Source organism: Tiliqua scincoides, chromosome 5 (genome assembly GCF_035046505.1).
Source record: "Tiliqua scincoides isolate rTilSci1 chromosome 5, rTilSci1.hap2, whole genome shotgun sequence".
Classification (NCBI taxonomy): domain Eukaryota; kingdom Metazoa; phylum Chordata; class Lepidosauria; order Squamata; family Scincidae; genus Tiliqua; species Tiliqua scincoides.
The window spans coordinates 134,374,110-134,388,818 of record NC_089825.1 but is presented as its reverse complement, the minus strand read 5'-3'; the positions used below and the strand labels follow the sequence as shown (position 1 = coordinate 134,388,818).

Below are 14,709 nucleotides of genomic sequence, written 5' to 3'. Positions count from 1 at the left end.
CTCCCTAGCTCTGAATGGGGAAAGAAGAGGTATTTTTTTTTTTTATTTATGGGGGGGGGGGGGAGTTTGTTTTTCAAGGAAGACTCTGTGAGACTGATCTTAAGGGGGAAGGGGGAGCTTGTATATGTGGCTATGTTTCCCTGGACCTGAAGCTCACTACATGTCACTGCCATGCATGCAAGATATCTGGAAAGAAAATAGCTTTCTAATTCATGGAAAGTGTCTGGGGCTCGACAATCAGAGGTACCCAGAGGTATCTCATTTGAGATACCCCACTGAAAGGTTGAGGTGACTTCTGCCCTGGAAGTCCCTAGCCACACCAGCCACCTTGTCTATATCCATGAACAATGTCTTGGGTCATTCTGATCTTACTGCCACCTTTCACCCCTGCTTCTAAGGATCAGCAAACAGTAGCCATGATGTCTGACAAATTTGTTTGTTTCACCCGAGTTGCTGCCAATAGAGTCGGGAGGAGAGCAAAAGTGTAGCTGAATCTATTTTCTCTACTGTAATTATCCCAATCACAGTAATTAATTCAACTGGCCAAAGTGCAAGGAAGAAAACTATCATCAGCAAGCAAGAAAAATATCATCAGCAAGCAAGCTTAAAATGCTTATAAAATATCCCTGTGTACCATTGTAGGCTAAGATTATGGACTTGCAGGTAGCCAGGAGCCTATCACTTTGAACCTTTCCCCACTTGCCTTGTCTATGCAGGGCTTCATTGCCTTGTCTCCCTACAAGCATTCCAGGCTTGCTTTTCTAAGATGATTCCGATTGAGGACAAGGTGCAGACTCATCCTTTGAAGAACTGCATTGGTGGACTCAGCTGCCATGGAGACCAGCATGTTCAAAGTGAATGGAATGATGATGTGGAAATAAGTGGCAGATTCCAACGCTGGTAGGAAAGCTTTCAATAAACATGGCGAAGCTTCTGCTGCTGTTGGTGTTGCAGCTGCTACTGCTACACCTGAATAGAGCATGCAAAGTAGACACCACTAAGTGTGCTGGAAATGATCCCCTACATATACCGCATGACTGGTATCAGCCCGGAGAAATTCTCATTGGTGGGGTTGCATCTCACGTCCATTACCTGCTGCCTAAATATACCTTCAAAAAACACCCTGCACAAGAAGAAGTTAAGGTTTTTCCACTGTAAGGAAAGCTCCCTTCTCCTCCCCCCGAAGTCAAATTTTGTTTTAGTTTAATGATTCTGATAGTTATGTGACTGCAAACAATTTGATTGTTTTGAAAGAAGAGAGGCCATTCGAATTCTGTTCTGTTCTGAAACCTTTATTGGCATGTCAGGCCATTCTAATTGTTTTTGTAAAAGAATGAACAGACAGATGGCTGACAACTAATGAGATCCTCTTAAACACATTAAAACTCACACACCAGAGACATGAAATGCGCATCACTAACCCTCAATTCAGTTGACAGTCCTCCAGGCAGTGCTGTGGAACTAGATGGGGATGGCAAACTTTGAAATTCAAAATGGAATGTTTCGAAATTGAGTGAAGGAGAAGCATCTTCTTTGTCAAAAAAAAAAAAAAAAAAACACTCCTTATTTGAGTGTCTGTTACTTCAAATGCAGACAAAACATTCCTTCTTTGCACACATTCAGTATACAACATTTCTATTTAGTTCATCTATAGTTCATATTCTACTTTTCAGCATGGAATAAATAACATCTTTGTACAGGGGGTGAATTAATAGGTAGATTCCTTCCCCCATTAAATAAAATTATATTCATGAACTTCTGGTGTCACATTACTGAAATTCAGTAAATTGTTTTATCCATTTTTGCATGTATCTTTCTTTCTCTTTCTATTTTGCCGTCTTTGGTGACAATGACCAGCAAAAAACAACCATGACCGATTTCTTTTGTTTCCAGTAAGACTCAGTCTTGGCTGACTTTTGTTTTCACACCGTCCAATGAACACTCGAGACAACAGATATGGGAGAAAGGGCCACTTTATTTAGCAGTTACAACAGAAGAGGAGGCTGAGACCTGCAGCATCCAAGGCAGCAAAGCCCCCTGTGGTGTGGAGGCAGGACCTCTGGGCGGTACCAGAACACATCTGCCCGCAGGCGGGCATGCACCTGACTCCAAGCCACGCCCCGTTTTTAGGCTCATCCAGGTCTGTCACTTAAGGGGAAGGCCGTCGGACTGCGGACTGTGCCACCTCGAGCCACTGAGCCTCTGAGGTGGCCCCGCGGTCCCGGCCAAAGCCCCATCTATGTCCTCATGCCGCTGAGCCCCTGAGGATTGCAATTGGGTTCTGCCCTGCCTATGCCGCCTGAAGGTGCATGCCCAAAGTCCATTTCACACCTCCTAACCCGCACCACCTGCCTTCATAAAGTGACCAATGGCAGCTTGAAGGGGAGCAACCCCTGGCCCCAGACAGTCTGGGGTAGGCGAAAAAACTGCCTGACCCTTGGCCAATCTGGGCAGGTAGCAAAAAATTCCTACCCAGCCCCAAATGGCAACCAGTAAAACTCAGACTGCCTTTAGGGTGGGCGGGCAGGCGGGTGTCCACACAGCGCCCACGTGTAAAGGAGGAAGAGGGCTGGGTATTGTGCCCTTTAAAAGGCCCCCATAGCCACCAGTTCCAGTCCACCTCCACTCCCCAAATGGGAGGAGATTCTCATGTTCCAGGACAGGCTAAACAAACTCCGATCACCCTTTAATTGGGCAATCAGGATTCTGTATGTAACTTTGATCTTTGGCCAGGCAGCTGATTCTTTGAGATCCAGACTGGACAGATTTGGTGATGCTTTGCAGGGCTTTGCAGAATTCTCCCTTAAAATGACAGAAATTCACTTGTCTTTGCAGTGTGCTGACCAAATTCTTCCAGCATCTCCTGGCCCTGGCATTTGCAGTCGACGAGGTGAATGAGAACCCTGAGATCTTGCCCAATGTCACCCTTGGATTCCACATCTATGACAGCTATTCCAAGGCAAGGATGACCTACCGAACCATTCTGGACCTTCTCTTCAATTCACATAGGTTTGTCCCCAACTACAGATGTGGAAGACCTCAAAATGTGATGGCAACTATTGGGGGTCTTGAGTCTGATACCTCCACATACATGGCAGATATCTTAGGTATTTACAAAATTCCACAGGTGAGATGGAGGGGGACTTGGGAATTTTCCCTAATCTTGCTAGTGGAAATCATTATTCCAATCTCTAGAACAGGATGGTTCAAAATGATCAAGAGGTAAATGAGTTTACTAGTGGCATCAGCACCTTGGTTGATATTGCATGTGTGTGCATATATAAGTCATAGTAGGTCATGGCTGATGTTTACAAGACAATGAAATGGAGAGGGAAGGAAACAAGTGTTATCAGTGGCAGACCTCCCATGGGCTCAATGGGGCAAATGTCCCAGGCGCAGAGCTTTAGGATCACACGGAAGCCTCTCCAAGGCTCCCGACACGGTCAGAAACTGTGCTTCCAATTTACTGGAAGCACAGTTTAAAGCACTGGGGAACCTCAGAGAGGCTTCTCTGATGCATCCTGGAATTGCACCAGGCACCGTGCGCTCCAGGTAAGTGACCAGGGATGGATTTGCGTGCAGGGGATGGCAGTATCCTGTTGGGAGGTACCATCTCGGACCTTTGCACCAGGGTGCAGGGCTGGGGAGGTCCTCCACTGAGTGTTATCTAGGAATACGGTAATAATACAGTGTAATAGAATAATGTAATCAGAGAGAGAGAGAGAGAGAGAGAGAGAGAGAGAGAGAGAGAGAGCTGGTTCTATTATAGTCAGCGCATATGGAAAAATTTTAATTGCTCACGGCAGAAGGTCCAAGCAGAGGGAAACCTATTCTGCTTATTTTGACTGGTGTCTCAAGTTTGAGGTTCAAGCAAACTGCAGTCAAAGAATACAGCCAAGTTAACCAAGCAAGTGGTTAACTATTTCTTTTTATTAATGAGTTTGGCACTCAACCAGAGAAATGACTATACCTCTGTACCCGGGAAGCTTCTCTTGATGCATTTCATTCATGCAACTCTTCGGTATCAGTCTTCTGACGTTGAAGAGATGTATGCTAAAAGACATGTCAAAAGTCTTCCTTTTTGGCCCATAACAATTTTTAATACAGTTTGCTTTTGAAGCTTCTAGAAAAGAAATATTAAATCAGAATTGTAGTTACGGCTGCAATCTGAAAATGTCTACTTGGGCATAAGTATTATTGAGCAGACGCTCTTCTGAGTAAAGATGTTTAGGATTGTTCAGGTAAAGCAGAGAAGTTTCTCTGTTGGGGGAAATTGGAATTTCTTCCATTTTTTTCTTCCCTACACCTCTCTTCTTCTTCATTTTCTTCTTTTTCTTCTTCAATGGAAAGTAGACTTTTATAACAGGGGAAAGAAATATATAGACAAACATATCATGTGGAGGATTTTGATTGTTCGTAGTCCAATATAGCAGCCATGAAGTTCCCTCTAAACCACTGGTTCCCAACCTGTGGTCCATGGACCATGGGTGGTGGGGTCTCAGGGAAAAAAAATCACTTTTGATCACTTCCAATGTCTCATTGAACAAGCAATTTCCCACGAACCACCAATGAGGGCAGAGAACAGACTGCCCACAGCCACAACCACTGAAGTGTCAGCTGTGGCTGTGGGCAGTCCATTCTTCATCCTCTCTGATAGTCTGTGAGAGAGCGCTTGGGGGACAGACCACCAGAGAGGGCAGCAAACAGAAACCCTCCCACCCACCCCCCCAGCCACATGTGATCCACAACGATTCCAATTTTTGCCCCAGTGGTTGGCGGGTTTCTAAACATTGGGAACCACTGCTCTAAATGAAAATGTGAGATGGAACTTAAGATAATAATTATGGAAATATTTTTAAAAAGCGACGTAACAGCTTGAAAGAACTGCCAATGGTCATGTTACTTCTCTGAAATATCACCTCATCTTTGTTTTAAGTTTTCATATGGCTCATTTGAAGAAGTAAAGATGGATGAAATCCATTCCACTTCCTTTTATCGGATGGTCCCCAATGAAGCTATTCAGTACCAAGGAATTGTCCAGTTACTTCTGCATTTTGGATGGAAATGGGTCGGGCTCATCACCATAGATAATGATGCTGGAGAATATTTTGTGAAAGCCTTGGAGCCCATGCTCTCCCAGAGTGGAATCTGTACAGCTTTCACTGAGAGAACTGTACATAAACATGGTAATTCAAACTTGGACAAACTGATCAATCGTGCCCCGTACACTTTTCGAGGTTTACTGGAGAGTAAAGCCAATGCAGTTGTTATATATGGAGAATCAATATCCCTTATGTCATTGGCAGCTGATCTATGGGTAAAAAGAAATGTGATTCCATTGATGCTTCCTGGATATAAAATCCCTGCTGGGAAAGTGTGGATTTTAACAGCCCAAATTGACTTCACAAGCAACACCTATTTCACCTTGTTGAGTGTGCGACTGTTCCGTGACGCTCTGTTACATGGCGCTCTTTCCATCACAATTCATTCCAATGAGCCACTTGGATTCACAGAATTTCTTCAAAATATTGACCCTCTGGGGGCAAACAGAAATGGTTTCAGCAAAGGCTTCTGGGAACAAGTATTCACTTGTACATTTCCAAAGCGAAATGCAGCACGAAAGAGCACAGACACATGCACCGGCGAAGAGGATCTGGAGAGCGTTCCTGCACCTGTTTTTGAAATGAGCATGACTGGCCACAGCTACAGTGTCTATAATGCTGTCTATGCTGTGGCATATGCCTTGCAGCTCATGTATTCTTCTAGATCGAGACACAGTACAATAGAGGTTGGAGGCCAACTGAACATGAAACCTTGGCCGGTAATGGATTCCCCCTGACACTGCAATATTGCCATAATCTAAATACCATATTGAAATGACTTGAAGTGGTGATATACATTGCCAAATTTATTTGTTTTCTACTCAAAATTAACCAACTGAAAGAACAATATAGCTAACAGCCAAATCCTAACCTGCCATGGAGCAGGTGGGCCAGCTGGCCTGTATTGCATCCAGAGCAGAGCTGGGCTGGGCAACTCAGAGTATGGGGAATCCATTCCCCTTATCTCATGTTGTGTGGCAGCTGCCCCATGGGGCTACATGAATATGACCACCTAAGAGGTGGGGCAGATCTGAGCGGCCCGGTGTAAGTCTGGACCACTTGAGAGGGGCGTTAGGATCTGGCCTAAGTCCTGGATCCTGGTCCTGACCCTGAACTCCATTCTCCCACTGGCCCACCTGCCGCTCACCCTCCTCCTGCTCCGGAATGCCTCCAGATGAGGGCATGTTTATGGTATGTTCTATGTAGGGACTGCTGGCCAGGCCCAGTGCTAGTCAGAGCTGAATCCAGCATAGGATGAATGCCGCCTGAAGCAAGGAAAGAGCTCAGGGTGGCAGTAAATTTTGTCAGTAAGGTTTGGCAGTAAGGAAGTAAGACAGTATGGGGGGTGGAGGCATTCTGGGGCAGGAGGAGAATGGGACATAGGGAAGAACAAGGGTGGGAGAGGGATGGGATCAGTGGAGCCCTGCTGCACCCGATCCTATGCTCTGTGTCAGGCTAAAATGCCCGACACAGAGCTCCTCCAGTCTGCACTGTCAAAATAGCCAGCACAGACTAAAGGAGACCCATTGTGGGGCCTGCATCCTTACCTAGAGGAAAGGGACAAATGTCCCCTTCCCCTGAAGAGACTTCAGCAGCGGCTGCAATGCCCATAGAATGCAGCAGTGGCCAGTTCAGCGCCACTGCTCCTCTGGCAGCTTAGGATTCGGCTGCCCATCCTCTGAGGGGAAAGGGGTTTAATTCACCCGCACCACAATGGATCTCCTTGGATTGCACCAGCGGTTTTGCTGGCAAAGGTTGAAGAAGAGATATTCCACCTTCCCGTACCCCTCCAGTCTCCCTATTGGCAAACCTGCGCCAGCTGTCATCACACACAGAAAGACTCCAACCTTTCCACTGGTGCTCCAGTACCGCGCTACTTGCTGATCTACACCAGAACACAATTTGCAACTTCTTTTCAGCAGCCAGCAGTGGAGAATGCACACCCCATTCGGATTTGGCTGTAAATTTACAACTTGGAAATGTATTTGTTGTAATGTTGCCACACTTGAGAGACCCACTGATTCTCTCCCTTTTCCCACTTAGCTCCACTCATTTCTTCACCCCTTCAACAATAGTTGTGGGGATGAAGTGAAGTTTAACAATCACGGAGAGTTAGCAGGCGGATTTGATATTACAAATTTGGTCACTTTTAAGATTGACTCCTTTGTCCGAATCAAGGTGGGACGGCTGGATCCTCAGACTGCTTCAGGCGTGAAATTAATCATTAAGGAGGACCAAATTGAATGGCATGAAGACTTGATTCAGGTTGGAATATTTTGTTTTAAGAAATGATATATTGCATAATAGTTTATGAATTAATGGTTAGTGAAAAAGTTTCCCATTAGCAACCAGTTCTGAGGAAAGCACAGGAGTCATCTTCCTTAAGAACTTAAGAACAGCCCCACTGGATCAGGCCATAGGCCCATCTAGTCCAGCTTCCTGTATCTCACAGCGGCCCACCAAACGCCCCAGGGAGCACACCAGATAACAAGAGACCTGCAAGGCCTCCTGGGAATTGTAGTTAAGAACATAAGAACAGCCCCACTGGATCAGGCCATAGGCCCATCTAGTCCAGCTTCCTGTATCTCACAGCGGCCCACCAAACGCCCCAGGGAGCACACCAGATAACAAGAGACCTGCATCCTGGTGCCCTCCCTTGTCAGGTGGCTCAGATTGAAGTGGACCCATTGGGGCCAGTGCAGCACGACACGGGGTATGGGGAAAGCTTCTGGCCCCAAAATTGGACTGGATGAAGCTCAGGTCTGCTGGCCTGCCTGCTCCAATGCAAGTTAGGATTGTGCTGCAGCTCCCTATAAAATATCCTCACGGTTATGTTCTCCTTTTGTTAAAGGATAGGTGCCGCCCTTCTCTCTCTGCAACGAAAACTGCCACCCTGGTTCTAGCAGGAAGACTAAGGAGGGGGCAAAATTTTGCTGCTATGAGTGTGCTCCTTGTGCAGAAGGGATGATCTCAAACCAAGACAGTAAGTGATGCACTGTGAAGAGAGATGAATATGATTATGGTCAATTATAAGAACCAGTGAGCAGAATCAGGTACAGTGCAATCCTAACTTGTGCTGGGACAGGCAGCCAACGGGCCTGCGCTGTATCCTGTGCAAGTTTGGGGCTGGCTGAGGCTCGGCCCAAGGCAAGGGGAACAAATTCCCCTTACCCCAGAGAGAGCCACAGTGGCCTCAACGGGCCTTACTTGGTTCTGCACCACTTGAGGAGGTGGCACAGATCTGAGTAGAACGGAGCTACCAGGAGCTGCTCCATGCCACCTGGGAATGGGTCTGGCATAACTGCCAGATCCTGATCCCACCTCCCTCTCACTGCCTGCCCTCCCATGGGTCTGCTCACCACCTACTCTCTCCCTGCCCCAAAAGGCCTCCACCCTGCCTCCTCCCCACCCTCCTCATGCCCTCTCAGACCCCCGCACCAGTTGAGCTCAGCCAGCGTCAACCTACCTCGTTTTGGCACAGCAGAGGCTGGCTGCTGGCGTATATTCCTGCGCCGGTCAAGTCTACTCCTACGGAGACACAGTTTTGCTTTATGGCACGTTTGCGACTCTCCCGGGCTGGTGCCAAACCAGGGCACAGTCAGGATTGAGCCCTTAATGATTTTGAAACATAACAGTGAGAATTTTCCTTGCTCAGACCAACTTCTAGCAGAAGTTTAGAAAAATAGTTCTAAGATAGCTTTTGGAGTTTTGGTGTGGCAGAATGAACAACTCTAATTTTCAGGTTAAAACACAAAAACCCCAAATGAAATCTAGGGTCATCTGAATCTGAAAACCTGGAATAGTCTTATTCCCAATATTATCTCCCAGCATTTGGCAACAATGCAGCCGCTCTGACCAAGTACGTGTTACATCCTGGTGGAGTTCAGGAGGCCTCAGAGACATAAGGGGAAATCTATTTCCCTTATCTCTGTGTGAGCCTCCTGATGACCTAGGGTCACCTGGAATAATTATTCCCAATATTATCCCTCAGCATTTGGCAACAATGCAGTTGCTCTGACCAAGTACGTGTTATATCCTGGTGGAGATTCAAGAGGCCTCAGAGACATAAGGGGAAATATGACCTGAAGCTGACCTGACCTGAAACCAAAAGCAGAACGATTTGCCCTACCCCCGCTAAAGCAGAACAGGAGTGTGATCATTCCACTTTCACTTCTGAAGCTGCAGAGAGCCCTGCAGAAAGTCAAGCAGGGCTCCCTGCACCCCCGGGAGGCTGCAGAAGGCTCAGGAAAGTGCACCCAAACCCCTGCAGCCCCCCTGAGCAGCGCGATCTTGGGGATCGCACCGCTGCCTTTCCCCCGCTCCTGATGCCTCCCCCCAGCCCCGTAAGAACTTAGAGCATCTCCCCAAGAGTTTGAAAACTGCTGGCTTAAAAGAACAGAATCTTAGAATTTTTTGTGTTCCTTTTTTAGACATGAATTACTGTATTCCTTGCATGGAAGATCACTACCCAAACAAGCACCAAAATGGATGCCTTCCAAAGACCCCAACTTTTTTATCTTATGCAGAACCCCTGGGCAAGACCTTAGCTCTCTTGGCTCTTTTCCTTGCTGCCATCACAGGTCTGGTGCTGGGAATCTTCATTAAGCAAAGGGACACTCCCATCGTCAAGGCCAACAACTGCAGTCTCACCTATATCCTTCTGATTTCCCTCCTCCTTTGCTTCCTCTGCTCGTTGCTGTTCATTGGAGAGCCTCAAAAGGTGACCTGCCTCCTGCGACAAACAGCTTTTGGCCTCATCTTCTCTACTGCTGTTTCTTCTCTTTTGGCCAAAACCATCACAGTGGTTCTGGCTTTCATGGCCTCCAAACCAGGCAATGTTTTCCGGAAATGGGTGGGCAAAAGACTGGCACACCTCATTGTCTTCTCCTGCTCCTTTGTTCAAGCTGGTATTTGTGCTGTTTGGCTGAGCACTACTCCCCCTTTCCCATCCCTGGATCCACACTCACTGTCTGAAGAAATGATCCTGGAATGTAATGAAGGTTCTGTCACTATGTTCTACTGTGTCCTGGGCTACATGGGCTTTCTTGCGGTCATTTGCTTCACTGTGGCTTTCCTAGCCAGGAAACTGCCAGACAGTTTCAATGAAGCCAAGTTCATCACCTTCAGCATGCTGGTCTTTTGCAGTGTGTGGCTGTCCTTTGTGCCAACCTACCTGAGCACAAGAGGGAAAGCCATGGTGGCTGTGGAGATCTTCTCCATCTTGACCTCTAGTGCTGGGCTGCTAGGCTGCATTTTTGCTCCCAAATGCTACATAATTATACTGAGACCTGATCTCAACAAAAGAGAGCAATTAAGAAGAAAGCATTCCAGTATCCAGTAGACACTCTCATTTCCTCTGCTCTCTTCTTCTAACAAATCTGTTAAATGTTTGAGCAAGACTATGTCAACTTGGGACTTGCCATAATTGTTCTTCATGCATCCCAACCAAATGCAACTATTAGGATATATTTGTAGAATAAAAATTCTTCTTGGATGACCAATGTAAACTGTTGGGCTGTTTTTGCTTTGTTCCTTCATGTCAATCAGCTGTGAACATAAGAACATAAAAACAGCCCCACTGGATCAGGCCATAGGCCCATCTAGTCCAGCTTCCTGTATCTCACAGCAGCCTACCAAATGCCCCAGGGAGCACACCAGATAACAAGAGACCTCATCCTGGTGCCCTCCCTTGCATCTGGCATTCTGACATAGCCCATTTCTAAAATCAAGAGGTTGCACATGCACATCATGGCTTGTAACCCGTAATGGATTTTTCCTCCAGAAACTTGTCCAATCCCCTTTTAAAGGCATCCAGGCCAGATGCCATCACCACATCCTGTGGCAAAGACTTCCACAGACCAACCACACGCTGAGTAAAGAAATATTTTCTTTTGTCTGTTCTAACTCTCCCCTAACTATGAAGTTTTAGAACAAATGTCCGAAGCCTTTATCTAGGGCCCTGGATATTTGTTCTAAATTAAATAGCCTTCACTGCTACAATAAAGTTAACTCCAGTGCTGTAAGTGACGCATAGGGTTAGGCTGTAAGAGGCATTTCTACTCTGATCCTGGTAGAGATAAGATTTTTAAGCCACAAATGTTCCTTTCCCTGTAATTCCAAAAGCCAATTTGTATCTGAGGACAACAGAAACGGGAGACTTTCAAAATGGTGGTCGTTATCCTTTTATAATTTGACCAGGTATAGTATTTGGCATTTAATTGGATCTGACCCAGATGCAGCCCCTTCCAAATGCACCTCCATGTGGGGATTTACTTAGGGCTGAAAGTCACCTAAACAACCAATATTTATGAGAGACTGTTCACTAAAATTGTAACCAGTTTTCCTAGACATTCCAGTGAATTTATAATCCAGATTTTTTTATCTATAGCCCCTACAGTAAGCATATTAGGTGGTTTAAGAATAGAGTAATGAACCCAAATAAAAACATGCAGTCACAGAGTTCCATTGCTTTAACAGTATATTTAAGGGAAAGAAACCATCACTCATCTCAGTTCCAGCAATCTGAGGTATCTACGAATTGTTGTTCCTATTGGTTACAATGAAGTCTTAAAAGATTCTTTTCCTGAATGTTGGAACATACATATGGATAATGTTGTATGCTCTATAAACTGATAAATAAACTGATAAATAAATTGGAAGCTCTGACAAGATGCCCACGTGTCTAACTGCACAGAGTGCTCTCTCCATGCCTGTGTGATAGGATGAAAGGGACCTCTGAAGGTTGGCAATCAGAGGTAGCCACAGGGGTCATTTTAGATACTCCAACAACAGCAGCAACAACAACAACAGTATTTATATACCGCTTTTCAACAAAAAGTTCACAAAGCGGTTTATAGAGAAAAATCATAATTCTATTGGCTCCCTGTCCCAAAAGGGCTCACAATCTAAAAAGATGCAACACCAGCAGATAGCCACTAGAAAAACACTGCTGGGGGTGAGGTGGGCCAATTACTCCAGTGAAAGGCTGAGGTGGCCTCTGCCCCAGGGATTTCCTAGACACCAAGCCTGCCACCTTGTCTGTATCCACGAAGAATGTCTTGGTTATTCTAACCTATCCTGCTTCCTTTCCCCCCTGCTTCTAATGATCAACAGAAAATTGCCATGATGTCTGACAAACTTGTCTGCTTCATGGTTTTGTTGCCAATGCCACAGGGAGAGCACAATCAATTCTCTTCCCTTTACTTATCCCAATCACAGTAATTAACTCAACTGGCCAAAGCACCAGTCATCTCCAAGGAATGAGATCATCAGAAGGCAAGCTTGAAATGCTTTTAAATATCCCTGTGCGCCATCGTAGGCTTAGGAACTTGCAGAAAGGCAGGAGACTGTCACTTTGAACACTTTCCCACTTGCCTTGTCTAAGGTTTCATCACCTTGTCTCCTGACTAGCACTCTAGACTTCCTTTTCAAAGTTAATTCAGATTAAGGATAAAGTGCACACCCATCCTTGGAAGATTGGTGGAGTAAGCTGCCATGGATACCAGCATGTTCAATACAGACCAATTCAAGAAAGAATGATGTGAAAGAAGTGGCAGATTCCAGTCCTGGGGAAAGTTTTCAACAAGTATGAGGAAGCCTCACTGGCTGCTCTTGCTGTTGTTGCAGCTGCTGCTGCTGTACCATCAAGTAGTGTGCAAAGTGTACACCATTAAGTGTACTGGAAACGATCCTGTACACATTTTACAAGAGTGGTATCAGCCCGGAGAAATTCTCATTGGTGGGGTTGCATCTCATATCCATTACGTGCTACCCAAATATTACTTCATAAAAGATCCTGCTCAAGAATGGATAATTCAGTTTTTATCACAGCATGAAATATCCCTTTATGCCTTTCAGTGAAGGCTGAACAAATTTCATTTTGGGACACCATGGGTTCCAAGACCTGTAAGAAGTGTTCTCCAGCTTCATTATCCATAGCAAGAAGGCCAACCCATTTCCATCCAAAATGCAAACATAACTGGACAATTCCCCAGTACTGAAGGGCTTCATTGGGGACCATACGATAAAACGAAGAGAAACCGGACGCGTCGTTCTTTCCTGGTTCAAATGAGCCATAGGAAAACTTGGAAACAATCATTTAGTTACATTAGACATGGAAGAATTTGAAATTCTCTCAATTCAAAGTGATAGTCATGTTTTGTACTTATTTATGAAATGATTTTTTATTTCATAATTTTGCTGCATGGAATCCTCATGGCTACTTAGAATAAAAAAAATAAAAAAATGAATTTTCTGGTCTTTGAAACTATTTAAAGATAATCTCTGTATTTTGTGTGTGTGTGTGTGTGTGTGTGTGTGTGTGTGTGTGTGTGTGTGTGTGTGTGTGTACGTGCTGTTCAAAACACATACACCATTGGGGGTGCAGAAATCAGAAGTATTGTGATGTGAGGTTAGGAAAAGTGCTCATGAATCCTGGAGCAAGACCTGGCAGTCATCTTCTCTCTGTGTCTTCCATTTTCTGAAAGTTGTCTACTTTCTCACTGGAAATTCCTCTATTCATCCCATGAGAAGATGGCCTAACCTTCCTGAGAGAAACTGAGATGTTGGGCCCAAAAGCAAATGACCTCACCAGTAGATTGTCCATTATATAGTGCTCTCTCATATCTTTACTCACTGCACTTGTTTTATAAGATGCCTCTTAATGATGAGAACCTGGGAAATAGTCATGCATAGTTTATGTTTTCAGCAACATATGTCACTTTGTTGTCAATTAGACTGTTCTCTCTAATTGTGCTATTTTTAGAAATCCTTAGCCTCGCCTATACAATCTCAGGAAAGACTTCTTTCCTATTTTTAAAAAGGGAAAGAGGGGGGACCCGGGAAACTATAGGCCGGTCAGCCTAACATCCATACCGGGTAAGATGGTGGAATGCCTCATCAAAGATAGGATCTCAAAACACATAGACGAACAGGCCCCGTCTGAGGGAGAGTCAGCATGGCTTCTGTAAGGGTAAGTCTTGCCTCACAAACCTTATAGAATTCTTTGAAAAGGTCAACAGGCATGTGGATGCGGGAGAACCCGTGGACATTATATATCTGGACTTTCAGAAGGCGTTTGACACAGTCCCTCACCAAAGGCTACTGAAAAAACTCCACAGTCAGGGAATTAGAGGACAGGTCCTCTTGTGGATTGAGAACTGGTTGGAGGCCAGGAAGCAGAGAGTGGGTGTCAATGGGCAATTTTACCAATGGAGAGAGGTGAAAAGTGGTGTGCCCCAAGGATCTGTCCTGGGACCGGTGCTTTTCAACCTCTTCATAAATGACCTGAAGACAGGGTTGAGCAGTGAAGTGGCTAAGTTTGCAGACGACACCAAACTTTTCCGAGTGGTAAAGACCAGAAGTGATTGTGAGGAGCTCCAGAAGGATCTCTCCAGACTGGCAGAATGGGCAACAAAATGGCAAATGCGCTTCAGTGTCAGTAAGTGTAAAGTCATGCACATTGGGGCAAAAAATCAAAACTTTAGATATAGGCTGATGGGTTCTGAGCTGTCTGTGACAGATCAGGAGAGAGATCTTGGGGTGGTGGTGGACAGGTCGATGAAAGCGTCGACCCAATGTGCGGCGGCAGTGAAGAAGGCCAATTCTA

The 14,709-nt window shown here is 45.5% G+C and overlaps 1 protein-coding gene across 1 annotated transcript; it reads left to right on the top strand.

Annotated features, from left to right (window-relative positions):
- Positions 1-766: 766 nt before the first annotated feature.
- On the top strand, positions 767-10,443 carry LOC136653683 (vomeronasal type-2 receptor 26-like). Its single transcript, XM_066630567.1, has 5 exons — positions 767-900; positions 2,836-3,127; positions 7,146-7,367; positions 7,959-8,085; positions 9,533-10,443. The coding sequence occupies exons 1-5, from the start codon at positions 767-769 to the stop codon at positions 10,441-10,443; spliced, it is 1,686 nt and encodes a 561-aa protein (XP_066486664.1).
- Positions 10,444-14,709: the final 4,266 nt, after the last annotated feature.

Bases quoted from the DNA above. Each gene is read 5' to 3' on its own strand.
- LOC136653683 (XM_066630567.1), top strand. From the start codon at position 767: ATGATTCCGATTGAGGACAAGGTGCAGACTCATCCTTTGAAGAACTGC. The intron at 901-2,835 runs GTAGGAAAGCTT...TTGTCTTTGCAG, and splicing joins AGTGGCAGATTCCAACGCTG to TGTGCTGACCAAATTCTTCC. The intron at 7,368-7,958 runs GTTGGAATATTT...GTTAAAGGATAG, and splicing joins GGCATGAAGACTTGATTCAG to GTGCCGCCCTTCTCTCTCTG.